General features: G+C 37.7%; 1 protein-coding gene across 6 annotated transcripts in view; it reads right to left on the bottom strand.

The window, feature by feature from the left end:
* Positions 1-16,536, bottom strand: part of dock3 (dedicator of cytokinesis 3) — a 204,962-nt gene that overhangs the window by 25,349 nt on the left and 163,077 nt on the right. For 4 of the 6 annotated variants that reach the window (XM_084416724.1, XM_084416726.1, XM_084416725.1 and 1 more), the window contains exons 15-26: positions 10,240-10,364; positions 9,626-9,788; positions 9,172-9,278; positions 8,143-8,314; positions 7,968-8,065; positions 7,784-7,867; positions 7,150-7,250; positions 6,954-7,035; positions 5,913-6,083; positions 3,001-3,193; positions 2,600-2,727; positions 2,366-2,512 (exon numbers count right to left, since the gene is read on the bottom strand). In XM_084416724.1, the coding sequence (XP_084272850.1) occupies positions 2,366-2,512; positions 2,600-2,727; positions 3,001-3,193; positions 5,913-6,083; positions 6,954-7,035; positions 7,150-7,250; positions 7,784-7,867; positions 7,968-8,065; positions 8,143-8,314; positions 9,172-9,278; positions 9,626-9,788; positions 10,240-10,364 (1,571 nt within the window). Of the gene's footprint in view, positions 1-2,365; positions 2,513-2,599; positions 2,728-3,000; positions 3,194-4,128; positions 4,222-5,912; positions 6,084-6,953; positions 7,036-7,149; positions 7,251-7,783; positions 7,868-7,967; positions 8,066-8,142; positions 8,315-9,171; positions 9,279-9,625; positions 9,789-10,239; positions 10,365-16,536 lie in introns of all 6 variants that reach the window. The other 2 variants (XM_084416722.1, XM_084416723.1) reach the window with 1 other exon arrangement.

The raw sequence follows: 16,536 nt of genomic DNA, 5'->3' as shown, positions 1-16,536 counted from the left end.
AAAGTCTGGCAATGTGAGACTAATGCGTGGTATTTTAGCGCAAATGTCTTCGTCTGATTCACTAACCACACAATCCAAAGACAACAGGCACAATATGCGAATTTATATTACTGTAGGTCACCGTCGTTCTACTCTGGGCAACCATGCCTGTAAAGTCCATGTAATTGATGCTCTTCGTAGAATGTGACAGTCTCAAAAACGTCAACACAAACTTACCTGACGGAAAAGTAGTGCATCAAACAATGATCAATCGGACCATATTTGCAAATATGTGATGCTTTCAAAGGGCGCAGTTTATTCTCCCGCCTTATTAGACCATGATTTCTTTTAACTACATATAGATAGAGACATGATATGGTTTTCTGCTGGGCTCTGTTTATAAGCAATATATGATGAATACATTAACAATTAAACATTAAAAGCAAGCAAGTGTAAATCAAAGGATGCAAACCCATTCATCATAGTATAGATCAGAGATTGTTTGTGTTCTAGCAGTTTACTGTTGATCTTAGTTTTCCCAGTAAGTGTTACAGCAGACTAAACATAAGAGACGCAAGACAAACATTCATGGATGAGTCTCGTGAAACCTGTCAGGGTCATACTTCATACCAAGATCAAAAGTCATTTTGAAATCACCCCCTGCCCCGCCCCACAAAATGCTAAACACATGCTTCATTATCTCTATGCAACATTTTGTTAAAGAAATATGACCTGGACATTTTTGGGCAGTTTTCATGAAACTCAACTGAATGAAGACATGTGTGAGTCAGTGAGTGAGTGTGAGACATAATAAACACATAGCCATAAATGAGAGAGAGAGAGATAGAGAGAGAGAGAGCATATAAAGAGTTTATATTTAAGTTAATTGTAAAATATTAAAATTTTATCATTATCATATATTTAGGGCTGTCAATAGATTAATATTTTTAATCGTGATTAGTTGCATACTTATCGTGAAATTAATCGTACATCATTTATTTTGTTTTATGCGTTAATTTTGTCATCATTTGAAAAGTAAACCATCCAGAAAAGTAAGGATGATTCTCACAAAACTGTATTTTCTCAAAGTTTTTTTCATGGTATATTTAAGTGTCTTTCCAAAAAAAGGACACTTGGAGACTCCAGAATGACACCAAATAACCAAATGATATAAGGAGTCCATATAATTCATAAATTTATGCACACCATTGCACACACGAAAAAAAAAAAAAAAAACATTACAGAACAAAACTTTTCAGAATTCATTCAGTGTACAGTCTGTGTACAGTCTAACAGTAAAGAGCTCGTTTAGAGCAGATTTTTAGAGCCTGTTTACGTTTTAGGCATGTCAAGTTGCAGTTGCGATTGACGATTGCGACTGAACAGGACCATATGGAGATAAAAAAAAAAAAAAAAAAAAAAAAACTAAACCAACCGCCTTAGCCTGACTGCATTATATGCCTACTACAGTACACGGATCCATTCAGAATTACTAAACACAGCAACATACACATGACAGATAAAACCTTTCCCTGAATGTGTATTGAAACTGAAATGTGTCAGTGCATAAATACAATGTGTGATCAGTGCGTCGAGAGCAAACATACATGGTCATAATAACGGACCCAAGCGTGCTTACTGTACGACTCCTGTACATCACTGCAATCGTCTTTACCTTGATTACAGTTCGCATTCATCAAAACTTTACTTGCGAGACACTGTTTGCGTATAATCTGGCCATACAGCGGTGGGATGTTTTGACGCGCCGTTCAGTCTGTATTTCTCACAGCGCGATGCATGAGGGCTCACGCTCTTTCTAAAATAATCTCAAAATATGATAGAGCTCCCATTTAAAAACTAAACACACACTGGAATGAATAAACTGACCATGAGTCACTGTTCTCTCTGCCATCTCTGATGAAATAAGCCTGGTTTGATAAACTCCCGACTTCCAAGATTATCTAACTGCGTGACATAAATTACATTAATGATGCAATTTTGATTGCTTCATTAATGCGCGTTATTTGTGTTAAATTATTTTAACGCGCTAAGGATTTAATATAATATAATATAATCTAAGGTCTATCATTTTAAACCATTAATTTGGTTTGACTAATGTCAGAGATGAATGTACGACTGTTTTCAAAGGTTTGATGTTATTGTTGAAATTGATCTCTCTATGAAGAAAATGTATGAGATTTTGCTTTCAGAACTTGACTGTTGCACAATATAGGCAAAAAAGGAGAGTTCCATAAAGATACTGGGAAAGAAACAGAAGATGAAGTAAAGATCTCAGTAAGTATGCTGCCAAGCAGGTGGAGGAGAATAGAGATGAAAGGATGGAGGGAAGGAAAGAAGTATAATATCAGATTTGTTAGTTACTAACAGTGATCTCAGCCGTGCACTGTGGACAGCGCTGCCCTCTTACCGCCTCCTGAGACTGAGATTTACTCATGATGGCCAACAGCGTCTGCAACAACACATCCAACAAACTCTCCACCATCATCTCTACCTCCTCCTGCACAGAGCTCTCCTGCAAACAGGAAAAGAGAAACATTGTCTCCTTGACCAAAGTCACCAACGGGATGTTCAACGTGTTCATTGACTGAAGCGTGAGTACCAATGAGCTGCTCTTAATAATGGAGAAAATGCTGCTCAGGATTCCTGAGCAGATCAGAAGCTCCTTCTGTTGCCGGAGATGCAGATGAATGTGATGGAGAACAACAGGAAGGAGAATTCTCCTTGATTCTATGTAAAGAGACAGGGAGGTTATTAAAGCAATACACCTGATTAAGATTTCAGACATAAAACTTGCAAAAAATTGTACGAACTGCTTGGGGCAGTACCCTTAAAGGGACAACTCTGCATCTTATCTGCCCCTAAAAGGTACATATTTGTCCCTTAGAGTAGGACTACAATTAACCTTTTTAGGGGTAAACAAGGTACAAAGATGTCCTATTAAGTGTACTGATCCAGTTGTACCCGTAAAGGTAAAATGTAGCACATTTCTTTAAGAAATACCTGGGAAGGAGAAAAGCCTACTATCCACAGTTCGAGCAATGGATTGAAGCTTGACCACATCCATGGACTGACCGATGTGGACTGTACTAGGCATGCTACCCAGAGTTCCCCTCACAAACTCTGCCACTTCCTGTACTGTGAACATCTGAAGGAGCTCATCAAAAATGGCAGGGAAAGAGTTGAGCAGGGCAGCCTGAAAAAAATGGGAAGGGACAAGAGAAAGAAAGCATTTTTTGAATTTTGGTCATGGTATGTGTTCCCTATTAGAAAGCTCAAGATGTGAAGGGACTGTTGGCCAAAGATGGGATGGACATCACCTACACAGCAAGAGATTAAGTAACAGTGAGGCTTTGTCAAGACCTCATGCTTACTTGGTAGATTGGTAGATTTTTTTTTTTTTTTTTTCGAGAGGAAGAAGCCAAACCATCAGAAGCCTCCAAACCTCCTGGAGACCCAATGTCCTGGAGAGTTTAGCTCCAACTCTAATCAAACACACCTGAACCAACCCATTCAAGGTCTTCAAGGACACTTGAAAATTGCAGGCAGGTGGGCTGAAGTAGGTTGGAACAAAACTTTGCAGGACAGTGGGTTGAAGACCGCTATATAGTCACGAGCACAGCCAAAAATGTATTAACTAGATTGGCATTGTGGTTCATAATTGAGACCTTAGCTATTCCTTTATTCAAAGCTACCATTTTATAAACATCTACATCTCTTGCTTTTGAGGACTTCCCTTCCCCACTTTGCTCAACACCCCCATGGTACGATCCAATGCAGGCAAGGTGATCGCTGGTCCCGGGTTCAATGCCACTGGAGAGGAAAGGTGAATAATGGGGGTGTTTGGAAGGTCTCAACTTTGTGCACAAGAAGACTTGGTGTCAAGCACAGCAATCAAAACCAAGAAACACACCAAAGAACCCAGCGGAAAATGCATTGGAAGCATTGGGAGGCATTTGTTGGTGTTGTTGTCAGTGTGTTTGGGTTGTTGGATCATGTTGGGGTCTGGTGTTCTGAAAAGGTACTGAATGGTTGCATGTGACAGTAGATGTTTTAGGTATTAGGTTGGGTTGGGTTGGGTTGGGTCCGTTCCATTACTGTGGGGCAATTCAACAAGCTGCATCTACTTACAGACAGCGGAGAGGGCCGTGGGGCATTACAGCTCAACGGCTGCAAGCAGTTGCCCTGGTTGGCAGTGGCTTGTCCTGTAGTTGGTTGGGGACCCTAGGAGGGTACAGTGAAGTTGGGCAGGATTGGGTCAGGATACAGGGCAGGGATGGGAAAAGTCCACACAGGTACAATATGGGACAATTCAGGAAAAACATTGTCAACAAAAAAGACTAAATCTTCATCAAAGCATTTGTGCAAGCATTGTTGGTAGGATGGACTGTATTGTGTCCAGACACTGATAATCAAAGTACAGCCACATATTTTATTATTCGGTTCCTGCTGAATCCAGAATTAAATGATGCATTGATGGAGGCATGGACGATAAATTATGGTGGTGACAGAAGAAGTCATGTGGAAGGTTTATTAGGTTTCATTACCTAATACGAATTCACCTTGTACATAATGTGCATACATTTGAAATTTCAAACATTAATAGAGAAAGATATCTCACTTTTTGCTGTACAAACACTACCAATAACTAAACTAATGAGACTTATTACAAAGTCCATCAGTCTTCAAACCCCAACCCTGTGTATTAAACTTTGGCACATAAACTGTCCCACATTGTTTGTCCTAAGGAACTCTAATGATGATACCTCAAGTCACGAGCCTTACTGAAGGGAACTATTACCTGGAGAACAATCAAACATACAGTATCTAGGGATCAGATTATCACGGTAACTTGGAGGAGGGTTTGACTTGGGCCAGTGCGCACCCAACTGAGCATCCACCTAGAAATGCTTTCAGAATCAATCTAAAACACCCTCATAACTATCAATGGGCAAAAAACCCTTAGAATACTTCAGCAAACACATAGAGTAGCAATGTCTGGCAACCACCCAAAAAATCCAAGCATCATAGCGGCAAGTACCATTCACACCATCTTCAGACAATTTAAAAATAGTGGCTAAAGATAGCACAGTTTCTCAAAAACTTGTTTGGTGGCATCAGTGTCGGCGTCTCCTGATCTTCATCTTAAGTCCTCTTGTCTTGTATTCTTCAAATCTGATTCTTCAGAACATTTCACATCTACTTCAGCGATCAAGCAATCTGTAGCGAGCAGATATCTACTCCTGCAGCCTTCAAGGAAAACCTTGTTTTGTCTGATCGCAACTCGCTCTACATGAGAACTGATTTCACAGGATATCCATGAGATGGGGCTGTCAAAACAGCTTAGACGTACAACTTCTTTAGGGCAGAGATAGACGGATGCATCATTCTGATAGAAGACTAAACAAACATGAACCTCAAGAAAGCAGCTTTGATCCTGGGTCAACAACCATGGCTTCACTCTCAGAAAAAAAGGTACAAAAGCTGTCACTGTGGCGGTACCTTTTCAAAAGGTCCACCTTTGTACCTAAAGAGTGCATTTAAGTCCCTCAAAGGTACATATTGGTACCAAACATGTACATATTAGTACCTAAATGGTGCATATTAGAACCCTTTTGAAGGGTACTGTCCCAGTGACAGCTTTTGTACCTTTTTTCTGAGAGTGTTTGGAGATCAGCAACTCATTACAACTAAACCTTTCCTTTTCAAACACATTAGAACACTTTGTTCTTGTTTGCTTTCAATACTTAATTCTTTAATTAAACAGAAGTGAGATATAAATGAATAAAGTAATTTAACATGAAAAAGAGCATAATAACATAAACATTCACCTGTTACATCCCACTTCCTTTAATTTCAAGCTTTATCCACCAGATTTCATGAAATGTAAAATGGTTCTTTTGTTTATATCTGACCTGGGTGAAAATTAGCGTCTCAGAGCTGCGGCTGTCCAGACTGAGGACGAAACGGATGGATTGGAAAAGCTCCTGGATGCTGGCCCTAAATTGGTCCTCCTCCATCCCACAGGTGGCCCGGGAGTAGAGGATCCGTGACTGGACGATGAATTTAAACAGATACTCTAGAGCCTGAAGGAAGATTTACAGTTAACGTGTGTACAAGCTAAAGTGTCTGAGCTCCATGCTTATGCTATAAAATGTCTTTAAAACATTCCAATTACAATAAATGGGGACAATTCTTTTGCTTTTACCTTGAAAACAAATAAAAAAAATGTTTTACGTCATGGGTGGGAAGTACTTAAGTAATTGGTATTTTGGGGGAATTTGTACTAAAGCTGATGAAACTAACTTGTACTTCACATTTCCATAAAAATAAAAATAAATGAATTTGAACTGAGCAGTTTTTGGCTCTTTTAAATATAATAAGCATTGCTGAAGATAAAATAGTCTTTTTTTTCTTCTTTTTTTTTTTTTTCAAACACAACATTGAAACTGTGATTAAATGGGCTGCTTTTCACACGTTGTGCATCAAATTACTTTAGAATTCTTTCATTGTCTTTCATCAGCCAGTTTTAAAAAGCTAAGAAACTTCTAAATACTTGAATGTACAATAAAAGTGGAAACTTCTTTCTCTCAAGTATGTTTCCGGCTAGACACTTTTGAAATATTTGACGCAGCAGCCACACTTTAATTAAGTATAATTTCTCTGTACTTTTACAGTGCTTGACATTTAAATATGAGGTACTGTCAGTACCAAAATGAATCACCAATCAAACCAGCGAAGACATTAGATCTCAACAAAACCATACAGGGAGTGAATAAGAAATCTCAATACAATTTGCTTGAGCTAGCTATTTGTAAAGGTCCTTTGAGGAATGCCCTACAATTACTTATAATTTATTTATTCTAGTTCCTGAATCACTGCTTATTTGACTGAAGCCACCATTTGATTTTACATTTCTCTTGCCTTCTGTTTATTTGGTTATACAGCACACTTACCCTCATGGCTTCCTGGATGTGATCTTGTCGTACAACTTCTGCTGACCGATCCATATACCACTTCAGACATCGAATCAACTCTCTGCATTTGAAATTAAACACCTAATGAAATCCCATTTATACTTATCCATTACTAAGATAAGTTTGCTTAAACTATATCTAAACATAAGTATCCAGCTGAAATTGATGAGCTCACTTGTAAGCCAGTGCTCCAGCAAAATGCTTCTGGATGTAGGTGTCCATCACAGGCCGGAAGTGATAAAACTTACTGTCCCGGAGCAGATTGATGATGAACACCTGGACAGAAATGTGTCATGGTTTAAATTCGCACAGAAATCCCAAATTAGAGAAGCTAAAGGTCCTAAGGACCACGATAGCATATTGCAAAATGAATATCAATGCAAAAAGAATGCAGCTTGAATAGGTTCTCTATTCTCCACGAAGAAACATGACAGATGTATTCAGGCCAAGAGAGGCTAGAACATCTTGACTCTTTTTACAGGAGTACAAGAAGCTAAAGGGTCTCTGGAGACGCCACTATCAAACAGCTGTGAAGGCCTAATAATGCCTGGATCCGTGCCAGCTGAAATCTTCCATTTTTCATAACAGACACACACACACACACACTCACACAGCATGGGCGCTCCTGAAAGAGATGAATCGTATGCATTTAAGGGTGTGCACACACACAAATACACGTTTGTACAGTAAACGGGGGTCTGAGCGCTTTTGATGAATGGAAATCGGACACGTTATTACAGCTGTGAATTATTAACGTTAGGCAAGCTGTGGCGCAGTCCTAAAAATGTCATTTATTTAAGCTTTCTAACCAGCGACTGAAACACAAGGGGTCCGTATTTGTCTGTGTTGTCATCCAGAATGGAGAACAGTGTGTCGAGGATGTCTTGAAGAAACTGGAGAAGAGAAACAGAAAATGTGGGTGTAAATGCATTATGCAAGAAATTCAAATCTGTCCTTTTTTATTATTATTAATTATTGAGACGGAGCTCTCACTTTGACTATTTCTTCCCCGCAGACGTGGCGCAATCGCCCCAAAATGTCCATCACACGGTCTGGATGTGCTTTCCACTTCAACAAAGCTAGTAGATCAACTTCAAAACACAATAAGAAAGTGTTATTCCTCTGATAAACAGACGCGACGACTGGAGAATTAGTGTTAGTAAGTTACCATTCTGTGTTAGTTTGGTGGAAGAGAGTTGAGTGGATATCCAGAGGGTCTCCTTAGTGCTGCGCTGGAAGATGAGGCTGGACGGGATGTTCGGGCAGCCGTTGAAGTCGTCTTTACAACAGGGCAACCCCAGGTACAGCGCATGGTTACTGAAGGTGGTGTTTTCATCACACTGATTCAGATACAGAAATGAGTTTTAGAAGTTAGACATCATATTAACATGCTATGCCCGTACCAGGGTTATTGTAACTAAAAGTGTAAAAAACTGATTCGAGTCCACTTCAGACATTCTACAAACTTTGCAACTACATGTCAACTAACTCTCATTAGAGTATTAGTAGACTGTCTGCTTAATATCTGCTAAAACCTTATTTTGATGCTCCTCAACAGACATACGGACTATAAGTAACTTTGCAAGTGCGTCAACTTATTCTACTAACACTAACCCTGCTAGTCTACTAATACTCTAATGAGAGTTAGACATGCAGTTGTAAAGTTACTTATAGTTAGTAGAATGTCTAAAGTGGACTATCGAAATAAAGTGCAACCTAAATGTTAACTGAAATCATATAAAATAGAAGTAAGCTTTTATTTCATCTAGTTGCAAAGGCAACATCATTTTTGTTTAGTACTTGATGTACTAAAATAGCAAAAGCTTACATTTTATGTATTGAACCCATAAAAAAAATAAAAAAATAGACATTAAAAAAGTCAAAAAGTAATAAAAATGACAAAAACACACAACAAATGTGTTATTGATTGTGTGACTTTAACTTGTCTGATTGCTATTGATTACATATGACTTAACTTTTAAACAATCTTGGCAAGTGGATAAAAACATATAATCCAATTTAAATTGTGCTTTAATATTACATATTCTTTTAATATTATGTTTAACAACATTTTTAAACAGTAATTATAAAGTATCCCATAGATCTTGACACTGCATTCTGTTTTTTTTTTTTTGTTTTTTTTGCATTTATTACAAATACACAATGTGTTTAAAGTAAAGGTGGAGACTGTCCTCACCTTGTAGACGTAAAGCTCATGGCTCTCATCTGACAGTGTGGTGCCGTCTTCTCTCATGAGAGGAGTGAAGGCAAAGCCAAAAAGCTTCTTTTCTCCTTTGTCCTTTGCTGTGGAAACAATAAAATGGCAATATTGTCCAACGTTCTTAAGTTTTAAGTGCCAGTCATTTAAATACATTATAAAAAAACCTTGAATTTTCAACATGTTGAGTGTTGCATGCAGCATTTAAACCAACATGTTGAATAATGAATAACAATATATATCATCCCTTTCAAAAATAACTTAAAAAAACACGTTAGTTTTGGAGAGAAATTCATACGTAGGCACAATTTATATTGGTATTAGTTGATTAATTTGAATAATTTCAGCATAAGACTTTAGATCAGAATGTCAAGAGAAAAAAAAAAAAAGTCAAATGTGTACAAAATTATACTGGTAGAGTATAAATCCTTACTTGAACAGTGTCTAAACTCAAAGCGCAGATGGGACCCCCGGAATCGGTCAATGGGGATCGGCAGTTTGATGACCTCACTCCAGCGTGGACTGTTGTTGTGGTAGAGGACGAAAGAGCGGTACTCACTGATGCTGTGTTCTCCTGAGCCCAGACTAATGCACTCCTAATAAAAGATAGAAGAAATGGAAACAGTTTGCTTTTATGTGGCTTTATAGTGTGCATCAAAGAGTGCGACACAAAAAATGTATGATGGGCTTCTGTAAAATACATCAGAAAATAACAAACTCATTTACTCCTTTCAAACTGACTTCAAATTTGTTTGGACTAAATGATTCACCACATGAGCTACAGATCACTTCTTCAAAGGGGATAATTTGCCCAGAAATTTGAATTCCGTCATTAATTACTCTCTCATGTCGTTCCAACTGTGGAACGGTGGAATACAGAATGAATTTTTTTTTTATAGTCATGGTGCAATTTCGTGTAAAAGAGCAACCAACACAATTCCTTAAAATGTCTCCTTTTATGGATTGGGATTACATGAGGGTGAGTAAATGACGACAGAACTTTCATTATCGGCAAACTATTCCTTTAATAAAGTCCACATGACTTACTTTGAGGATTTCGCCGTCAGCATAGAGCACATACATGGTGACCTCAATGTTCTTCTGAACACTCTTGCCTCCTCTCTCGAAGTCTCCTCTCTCCAGCGTGAGGTAGAGGTCGTTGCGTATGTCACCTAAAGATCAACAAATACAACATTGTTAGGTAATATGAATCTTTTTTTTTTTTCAAAAGATTTTTGTTACTTATATTTTCGTTTTGGTGAATTATTGCGAGAAAACCTCAACAAAAATGTGTTGCCACTTGGGGTTCAAAAAAGTAAAGATATCCTAGACACAAATCTGATGATACATTTTCAAGAAATTGTTAGACATGCATAGTAATATACAAGCTAATATGCATGCTAATAAGCAACCAGATAAACTTATAGTTCACCCAAAAATGAACTCACCCCTCAAGTTGTTGAGAACCTGTATACATTTATTTCTTCTGCTGAAAACAATATTTTGAAGAATGTTTGAAACCAAACAGCTGTGGGGCACCATTGACTTCCATAGGATTTTTTTTCCCCATAACTATGGAAGTCAATAGCCCCTACAACTGTTTGGTTTCCCATATTCTTCAAAATATCTTCTTTTGTGTTCAGCAGAACAAAGGAATTCAAACAGGTTTGGAACAACTTGAGGGAGAGTAAGTAGGCGCGTTTCCATTACAGATTTGCGCAAAACTTTTGCGATTTTTTATAAATGTCGACAAAAAACTATTGCGAAATGACGGCGTTTCCATTAACCGATGTTATGCGACTAAAACTTAATTTTTCCTCTCGCGATAAGTAAAATCATTCCCAAAACCGTGGTAACGGATTTTGGTAGGTTTATGTAGGGGAGAGCGGGGTATGTTGTCACACTTTTCACACTGTCTAACATTTACTGAGCACCATACATCAAAATGGTATAAATCTCATACCAAATGAAAGAAGGAAGTCTTGGGCACATATGTTGTATTCATAACATCTTCATATCTTATCTCATTACGGAGTTGTAGACTGTTGAATAGCGAGTGTGCACTTGTGACAATTTGCCCCATCGGCGGGTAAGTTGTCACACTAGGGCGGGTAAGTTGTCACACTAGATTATCTAAAAAATAAGAACACAACTACTTAATTGTGAATATTGATTTTAACTTTTAAACTCAAAACAGACCTGGAAATATAAACATCCGTGTCTGGAGAACCTGGAAAAACAATTATTTCAATCCAAATAATGCACATTTCAATAACGCCTGAATTTATAAAGCTGTATATATAAAAACAAATTCTGTGTGTTTTTGACTTTAAGTAGATGGTAAATAATGTTGAGATTATCAATTTCACTTTTGCACAACAAATAAATAGAAATTTTGGTATGTTGCAAATTTGCGACAACAGGCATTTAGGGTAATTTTGGTATGTTGCAAATTTGCGACAGTGGGCATTTAGGGTATTTTTTTACAAAATGGAAAAATTAATAAAACACATTTTCCCATCTCAGGAATGTAGATTTTATTCATGGCACAAAGTTGTTAGAACTTATAAACTTTATACTTATAAACTTTGACAAATTAATGAATCTTGACAACAGCAAGAAACAAAACACTCTCCTACTCCCTAACATTGACAGTAGTTTTTATACATTCCATGTTACACTCTGTTTAACTCTTTCCTTGTTTCTCCAGTGCATACATTATATATTCTTATAGTGTTATATCCTAACATGCTATTTTTTGTGGGGAAAAAAAAAAATACTTTTTTTTGGCTGAAACCATCTAAATACAGCATTATTATAATATGTAGCCATTAGCCCAATCCAGCCGTTATGGACCAATGTCGCAAATTTGCTACAAACAGAAATCTACAAAGTACGTAAAAAATATTCGTCACATGAAGTCTATATGAATAACATAGCTATAGAAGCAATCAATAAGCTGGTACATATTTTTATCTTAGCACAACTTAACTCATTTTGGGCAATTTCTCCACATTTGCGCACTTGATATGCGGATTTTGCAAAACAAAATATTAGCTTTGGTGAACCGGATGTAGTTCCCACTCCGACCGCTCCTACGATAAACCAGTGCGTGCAAAATGTTCCTAGGTATGTATCGAATGTGCACAAACAGGCATTGGGGGAAAACACACGCTATCTCGCCTGCAGTCTGAATGGAAGGGGTTTGTTGCAAATTCGCGACAGTGGGCGTTAAGGGGTTAAGTGGCAAAACCACTTTACTTTGAACTCAAACGTTCTATGGCTTGCACATAGATCCTGATAACTGAATGGAAGGCTGCAGATAACCTGCTTAACTTAACCTCTGAACAAAACAGATGCCCTGTATCTGACTAATCGGACTCATCTCCAGAGTCACAATTCTGACACACATAAATTGCCTGGCCTGAGGTGCAAGCATCATGGGCCCAATTGTTGCATTTTACACATTTTACGCATATGCTACTCTGAACAATGCCTGAACTTCGTATTTTGAGCACTTCTTGTTTTTTTTTTTTTTTTGCCTCTTCACAATGACTCGCTTAAATTAGTCCTAATTTGTAAGTCGCTTTGGACAAAAGCGTCTGCTAAATGACTAAATGTAAATGTAGCTGCCTTGTTTTTCATAGGTCCAGATTTCTGCTTCCCTTTCTTTTGAAACAGCTTTTTGCTAGATTGAGACTTATTCTTTTCTATTTCTAGTTGCTGCTTCACTGGCGTGTCAGTAAGTATTGCTGATTTGCGTCGTTTTCTTCCTTTGCTGGCTGGTTTTCGGGGGCCATCTTTTGGATATGGCCGGATGTCCACTGGAGTTGGTAGCCCACTGTCAGCAATAGCATTGCTGGGTAAGGGTGAGTTGGTGATAGCAGAAGCAACTGGGCGTGCTAGGCAGGACAGGGTTGGTGCTGGGGCTGTGTTTATTTGTACAGGGGCAAGTTGTCACATGTGACGACTTGCCCCAAAGTCATTGAGACAACTTGCCCCATATTGACATGTGAGCTAATGTTGGCTAAATCTCAAGTTTAGCTCAACATATCACTTTAGCTAAAGTACCAAAAGACACGTTACTGTCTCCTCTATTTTGTGCAAAATAATCATTTTAAACATTCATACCTAACAAAGTTGTATTGCATAAAATGTAAAGTGAATTTTTTTTACTTTTTAAGCAGAAAAATAAGAAATTGTGCTAACCTCAGATTACAGTGATCTTGACCACATGTGAACAGGAAGTTGACTATAGAAGAAGAAGTCACATAAAGTGGCTATTTGATTTTTGAGATAGAGGCTCTAGTGTTGGAGTAATGGACAGTGTGACAACTTACCCTGCTCTCCCCTACTGTATCACAGCCACTGCACTAGCCATTATTATTAATCGAAGGAGGTGTATGTGTGTTTTCCAAGCATTAATGGTAAGGAACGACCCTTATTATGACCGCCGCTAGCGTAGCTTTGTCAAAGTTTTTTTTTTTTTTTTTCAATCTACTGAATTTTCCGTCAACGATACCAGGGAAAACCGAAACACCGGGGAACATGAAATTTGGTGGGCATGTAGCCCCACTACACTTTTACGAAAAAATTACGTTTTAACTCGTACCACAAATGCGGTACATCTAGTTATACTTGTGAGCAGCATATATGAGGTGTTTCTGGGTTTTTCTCACTCATTTCTGCTCCGAGGTCTTGATTGTGGCATTTCTTTGAGGTTTAGAATCCAGTATTTCTGTCATTCTTTTTGTCTTTTATGAATTTAATAAAGAACTCTGTCTCATATTCTGTCCAAACACACCGTGCCTTCTAAGTCAGGTGACTGTAAATGCGAAAAAACTGTTTCTATTCCAGTTTTGCGAAATATTTCTTTTTCGAATTGCCTGAAAAACCACCTCATGCGAGCGGAAAAACTTTTTTCCGATAAATGGGAGTTTTTGCGAAATTGACGTGTTTCCATTGGGCGTATTTTCAATTCGCAAATTTCAATTTGCGCAATTTGAAGGATAATTGAAACGTGGCTAGTGATGACAGAATTGTCATTTTTGGGTGAACTATCCCTAAACGTGAGAATTGGTCCCCAAACTGAAGTGTTACCATATTTATTCTTTAGAAGAAAAAAGTCCATTTTTACACACTTTTTCAGAATTTAATTACATTTTTTCAAAAAGTCACAAAAACGTTGTGATTATTTTTACTTGTATTTTTGTTCTAGTGAATTATCGGAAGAAAAAGTCAACACTCATGTGTCGCCACATGGGGTTCAAAAAAGTTCAGACATCATTGACAAAATCTAATGATACATTTTCAAGAAATTGTAAGAGATGCATTTTTTTCTTTAGTATTGGTTTGTGTTTGAATTGTAAAAGGCACTTTTTACACACTTTTTCAGAAAACCACTGTTGATCATGCTTGCAGATATTGGGTAAGAAACAACATACATCAGTCCACTATAACATACAAGTTGGATAGAAAAAAAAACTGTAAATAGTTTCTATATCTATGTGTTTTTTGTTCAAGCTTAAAAGAAAATGTAATCTCAGATGGACCCAGCACACTTAATTTAGCTTCACTGTTAAACCCTTTTACAGACTGTAATAAAAGCTATTGCTACATAAAGGTCAAATCGTTTGTCCAGCTAAACTGTAGGAGCAAAACTGGCTAGAAGAAATATAATCAAACTTGAGTTCAACCTGTCTTTTACACTGTCATCCCACATATGACCTTGGCTTTCAGATGATTCTTTCATTATCAACCTCATTCAATCCATGACACAGCAGCCCACATTCTCTCTGCAGAGCGGCACGCATCTGAATCGTAATACTCAAAATAAACATAGACTCTCTCTGGAATTGTGCTTGGCTCTTACCCGTCTACTCAGGGGGGAGAAAGTTTTAGCTGTTAGTGAAAGAAGTTGTGGGTTTAATTTGATTTCTTCCAATTACAGCTGATGCAATAAAAGAGAATGCGTGCCTCTTCTGAGAGCTCCTAGAAACAATCCCTCCTGCTGACACCCACCCTGCAGCAAATATGCAGACAGTTATGAGTGTGGAGATGTATATTTCGGCATATACCTTAAAGAAAAGCTTCAATTTGCTCGGATGCACCATATATCTTTACTAAGGGGTGATATAGTCAAGGAGAACGATATAAAGCACCTTAAGCAATACAATTCTTGCTCTATTTTGAGTGTAATGTGCATAATGAAAAAGTTTTCTTGACTTTTACTCGCAAAACTCATTCATTCTGAGCAACGAGGAGCAGCCGTGGACTTTAGATCAAATTCAAACACAGATCTCCATTTGTCAATTTTATATGCAGAATATAACAAACATCTACTGTTACAACACTTGATGTGATAAATATAATGTAATATAATGAATAAATAGTGTGTGCGCGTGTTTAATACAGGTTGGGAAATTAAAGAAAAAGCATGTTAAAAAAAGATATAACTGAATTGTTTACTTTTACAATTTATAATCATATTTAAATTTCATTTGGAATAACGTGCACTGTTAAATCATGCATAATAAGACCGGACACATGCATTAATATAGCAAATCAATTTGATCAGTTTTTGTTTTTGTATTGACCTGTACAAGAATTACATTTAGATTTAAAATTTTTATTAAAATTTCACAGTTTTAAATTGTTGCTTCTTGTTTGTTTGTTTTATTACACAGTGGGCCCTATTTTAACGATCTGAAACGCAAGTATCACGCGCGAAACGCAAGTAACTTTGTGGGCGGGTCTTGGGCGCTGTTGCTATTATACCGGCGGGATAAATGACTCTTGCGCCCGACGCAAATCTAAAATGGGTTGGTCTGAAGTAGCTTCATTATTCATAGGTGTGGTTTGGGCGTAACGTGAAATAAACCAATCAGAGCGACATCTCACATTTCCTTTAAGAGCAGGCGTGCTTGTTCCATGGCGGTTTGCTATTATAACGGCGGATTTGCCAGGCGCACACCAGCAGCGGTTCACAGTCGAGGAGACCGACGTTCTCGTCACAGCCGTAAAAGAGAGAGAAGTGACATTGGGGATGGAGAAACACACCCAAATTAACCTCGGTTAAACAGGCGTATGATAATTTGGGTAAATGTGTAAGCTAGATTTATGCTTTTATAATAAATTGTCTATCTATCTATCTATCTATCTGTCTGTCTATCTATCTATCTATCTATCTATCTATCTATCTATCTATCTATCTATCTATCTATCTATCTATCTATCTATCGTAATAATGTATGATTTGCAAAAATGAAAACTGCTGCTTCTGTGTAGATGAGAGAATCAAAGTGTATGCGCGTTGTGCACACGCTACATTGATTATGGCCAAGC

Source organism: Rutilus rutilus (genome assembly GCF_951802725.1).
Source record: "Rutilus rutilus genome assembly, chromosome: 8".
Classification (NCBI taxonomy): Eukaryota; Metazoa; Chordata; class Actinopteri; order Cypriniformes; family Leuciscidae; genus Rutilus; species Rutilus rutilus.
This window is presented reverse-complemented; position numbering and strand designations above follow the sequence as displayed.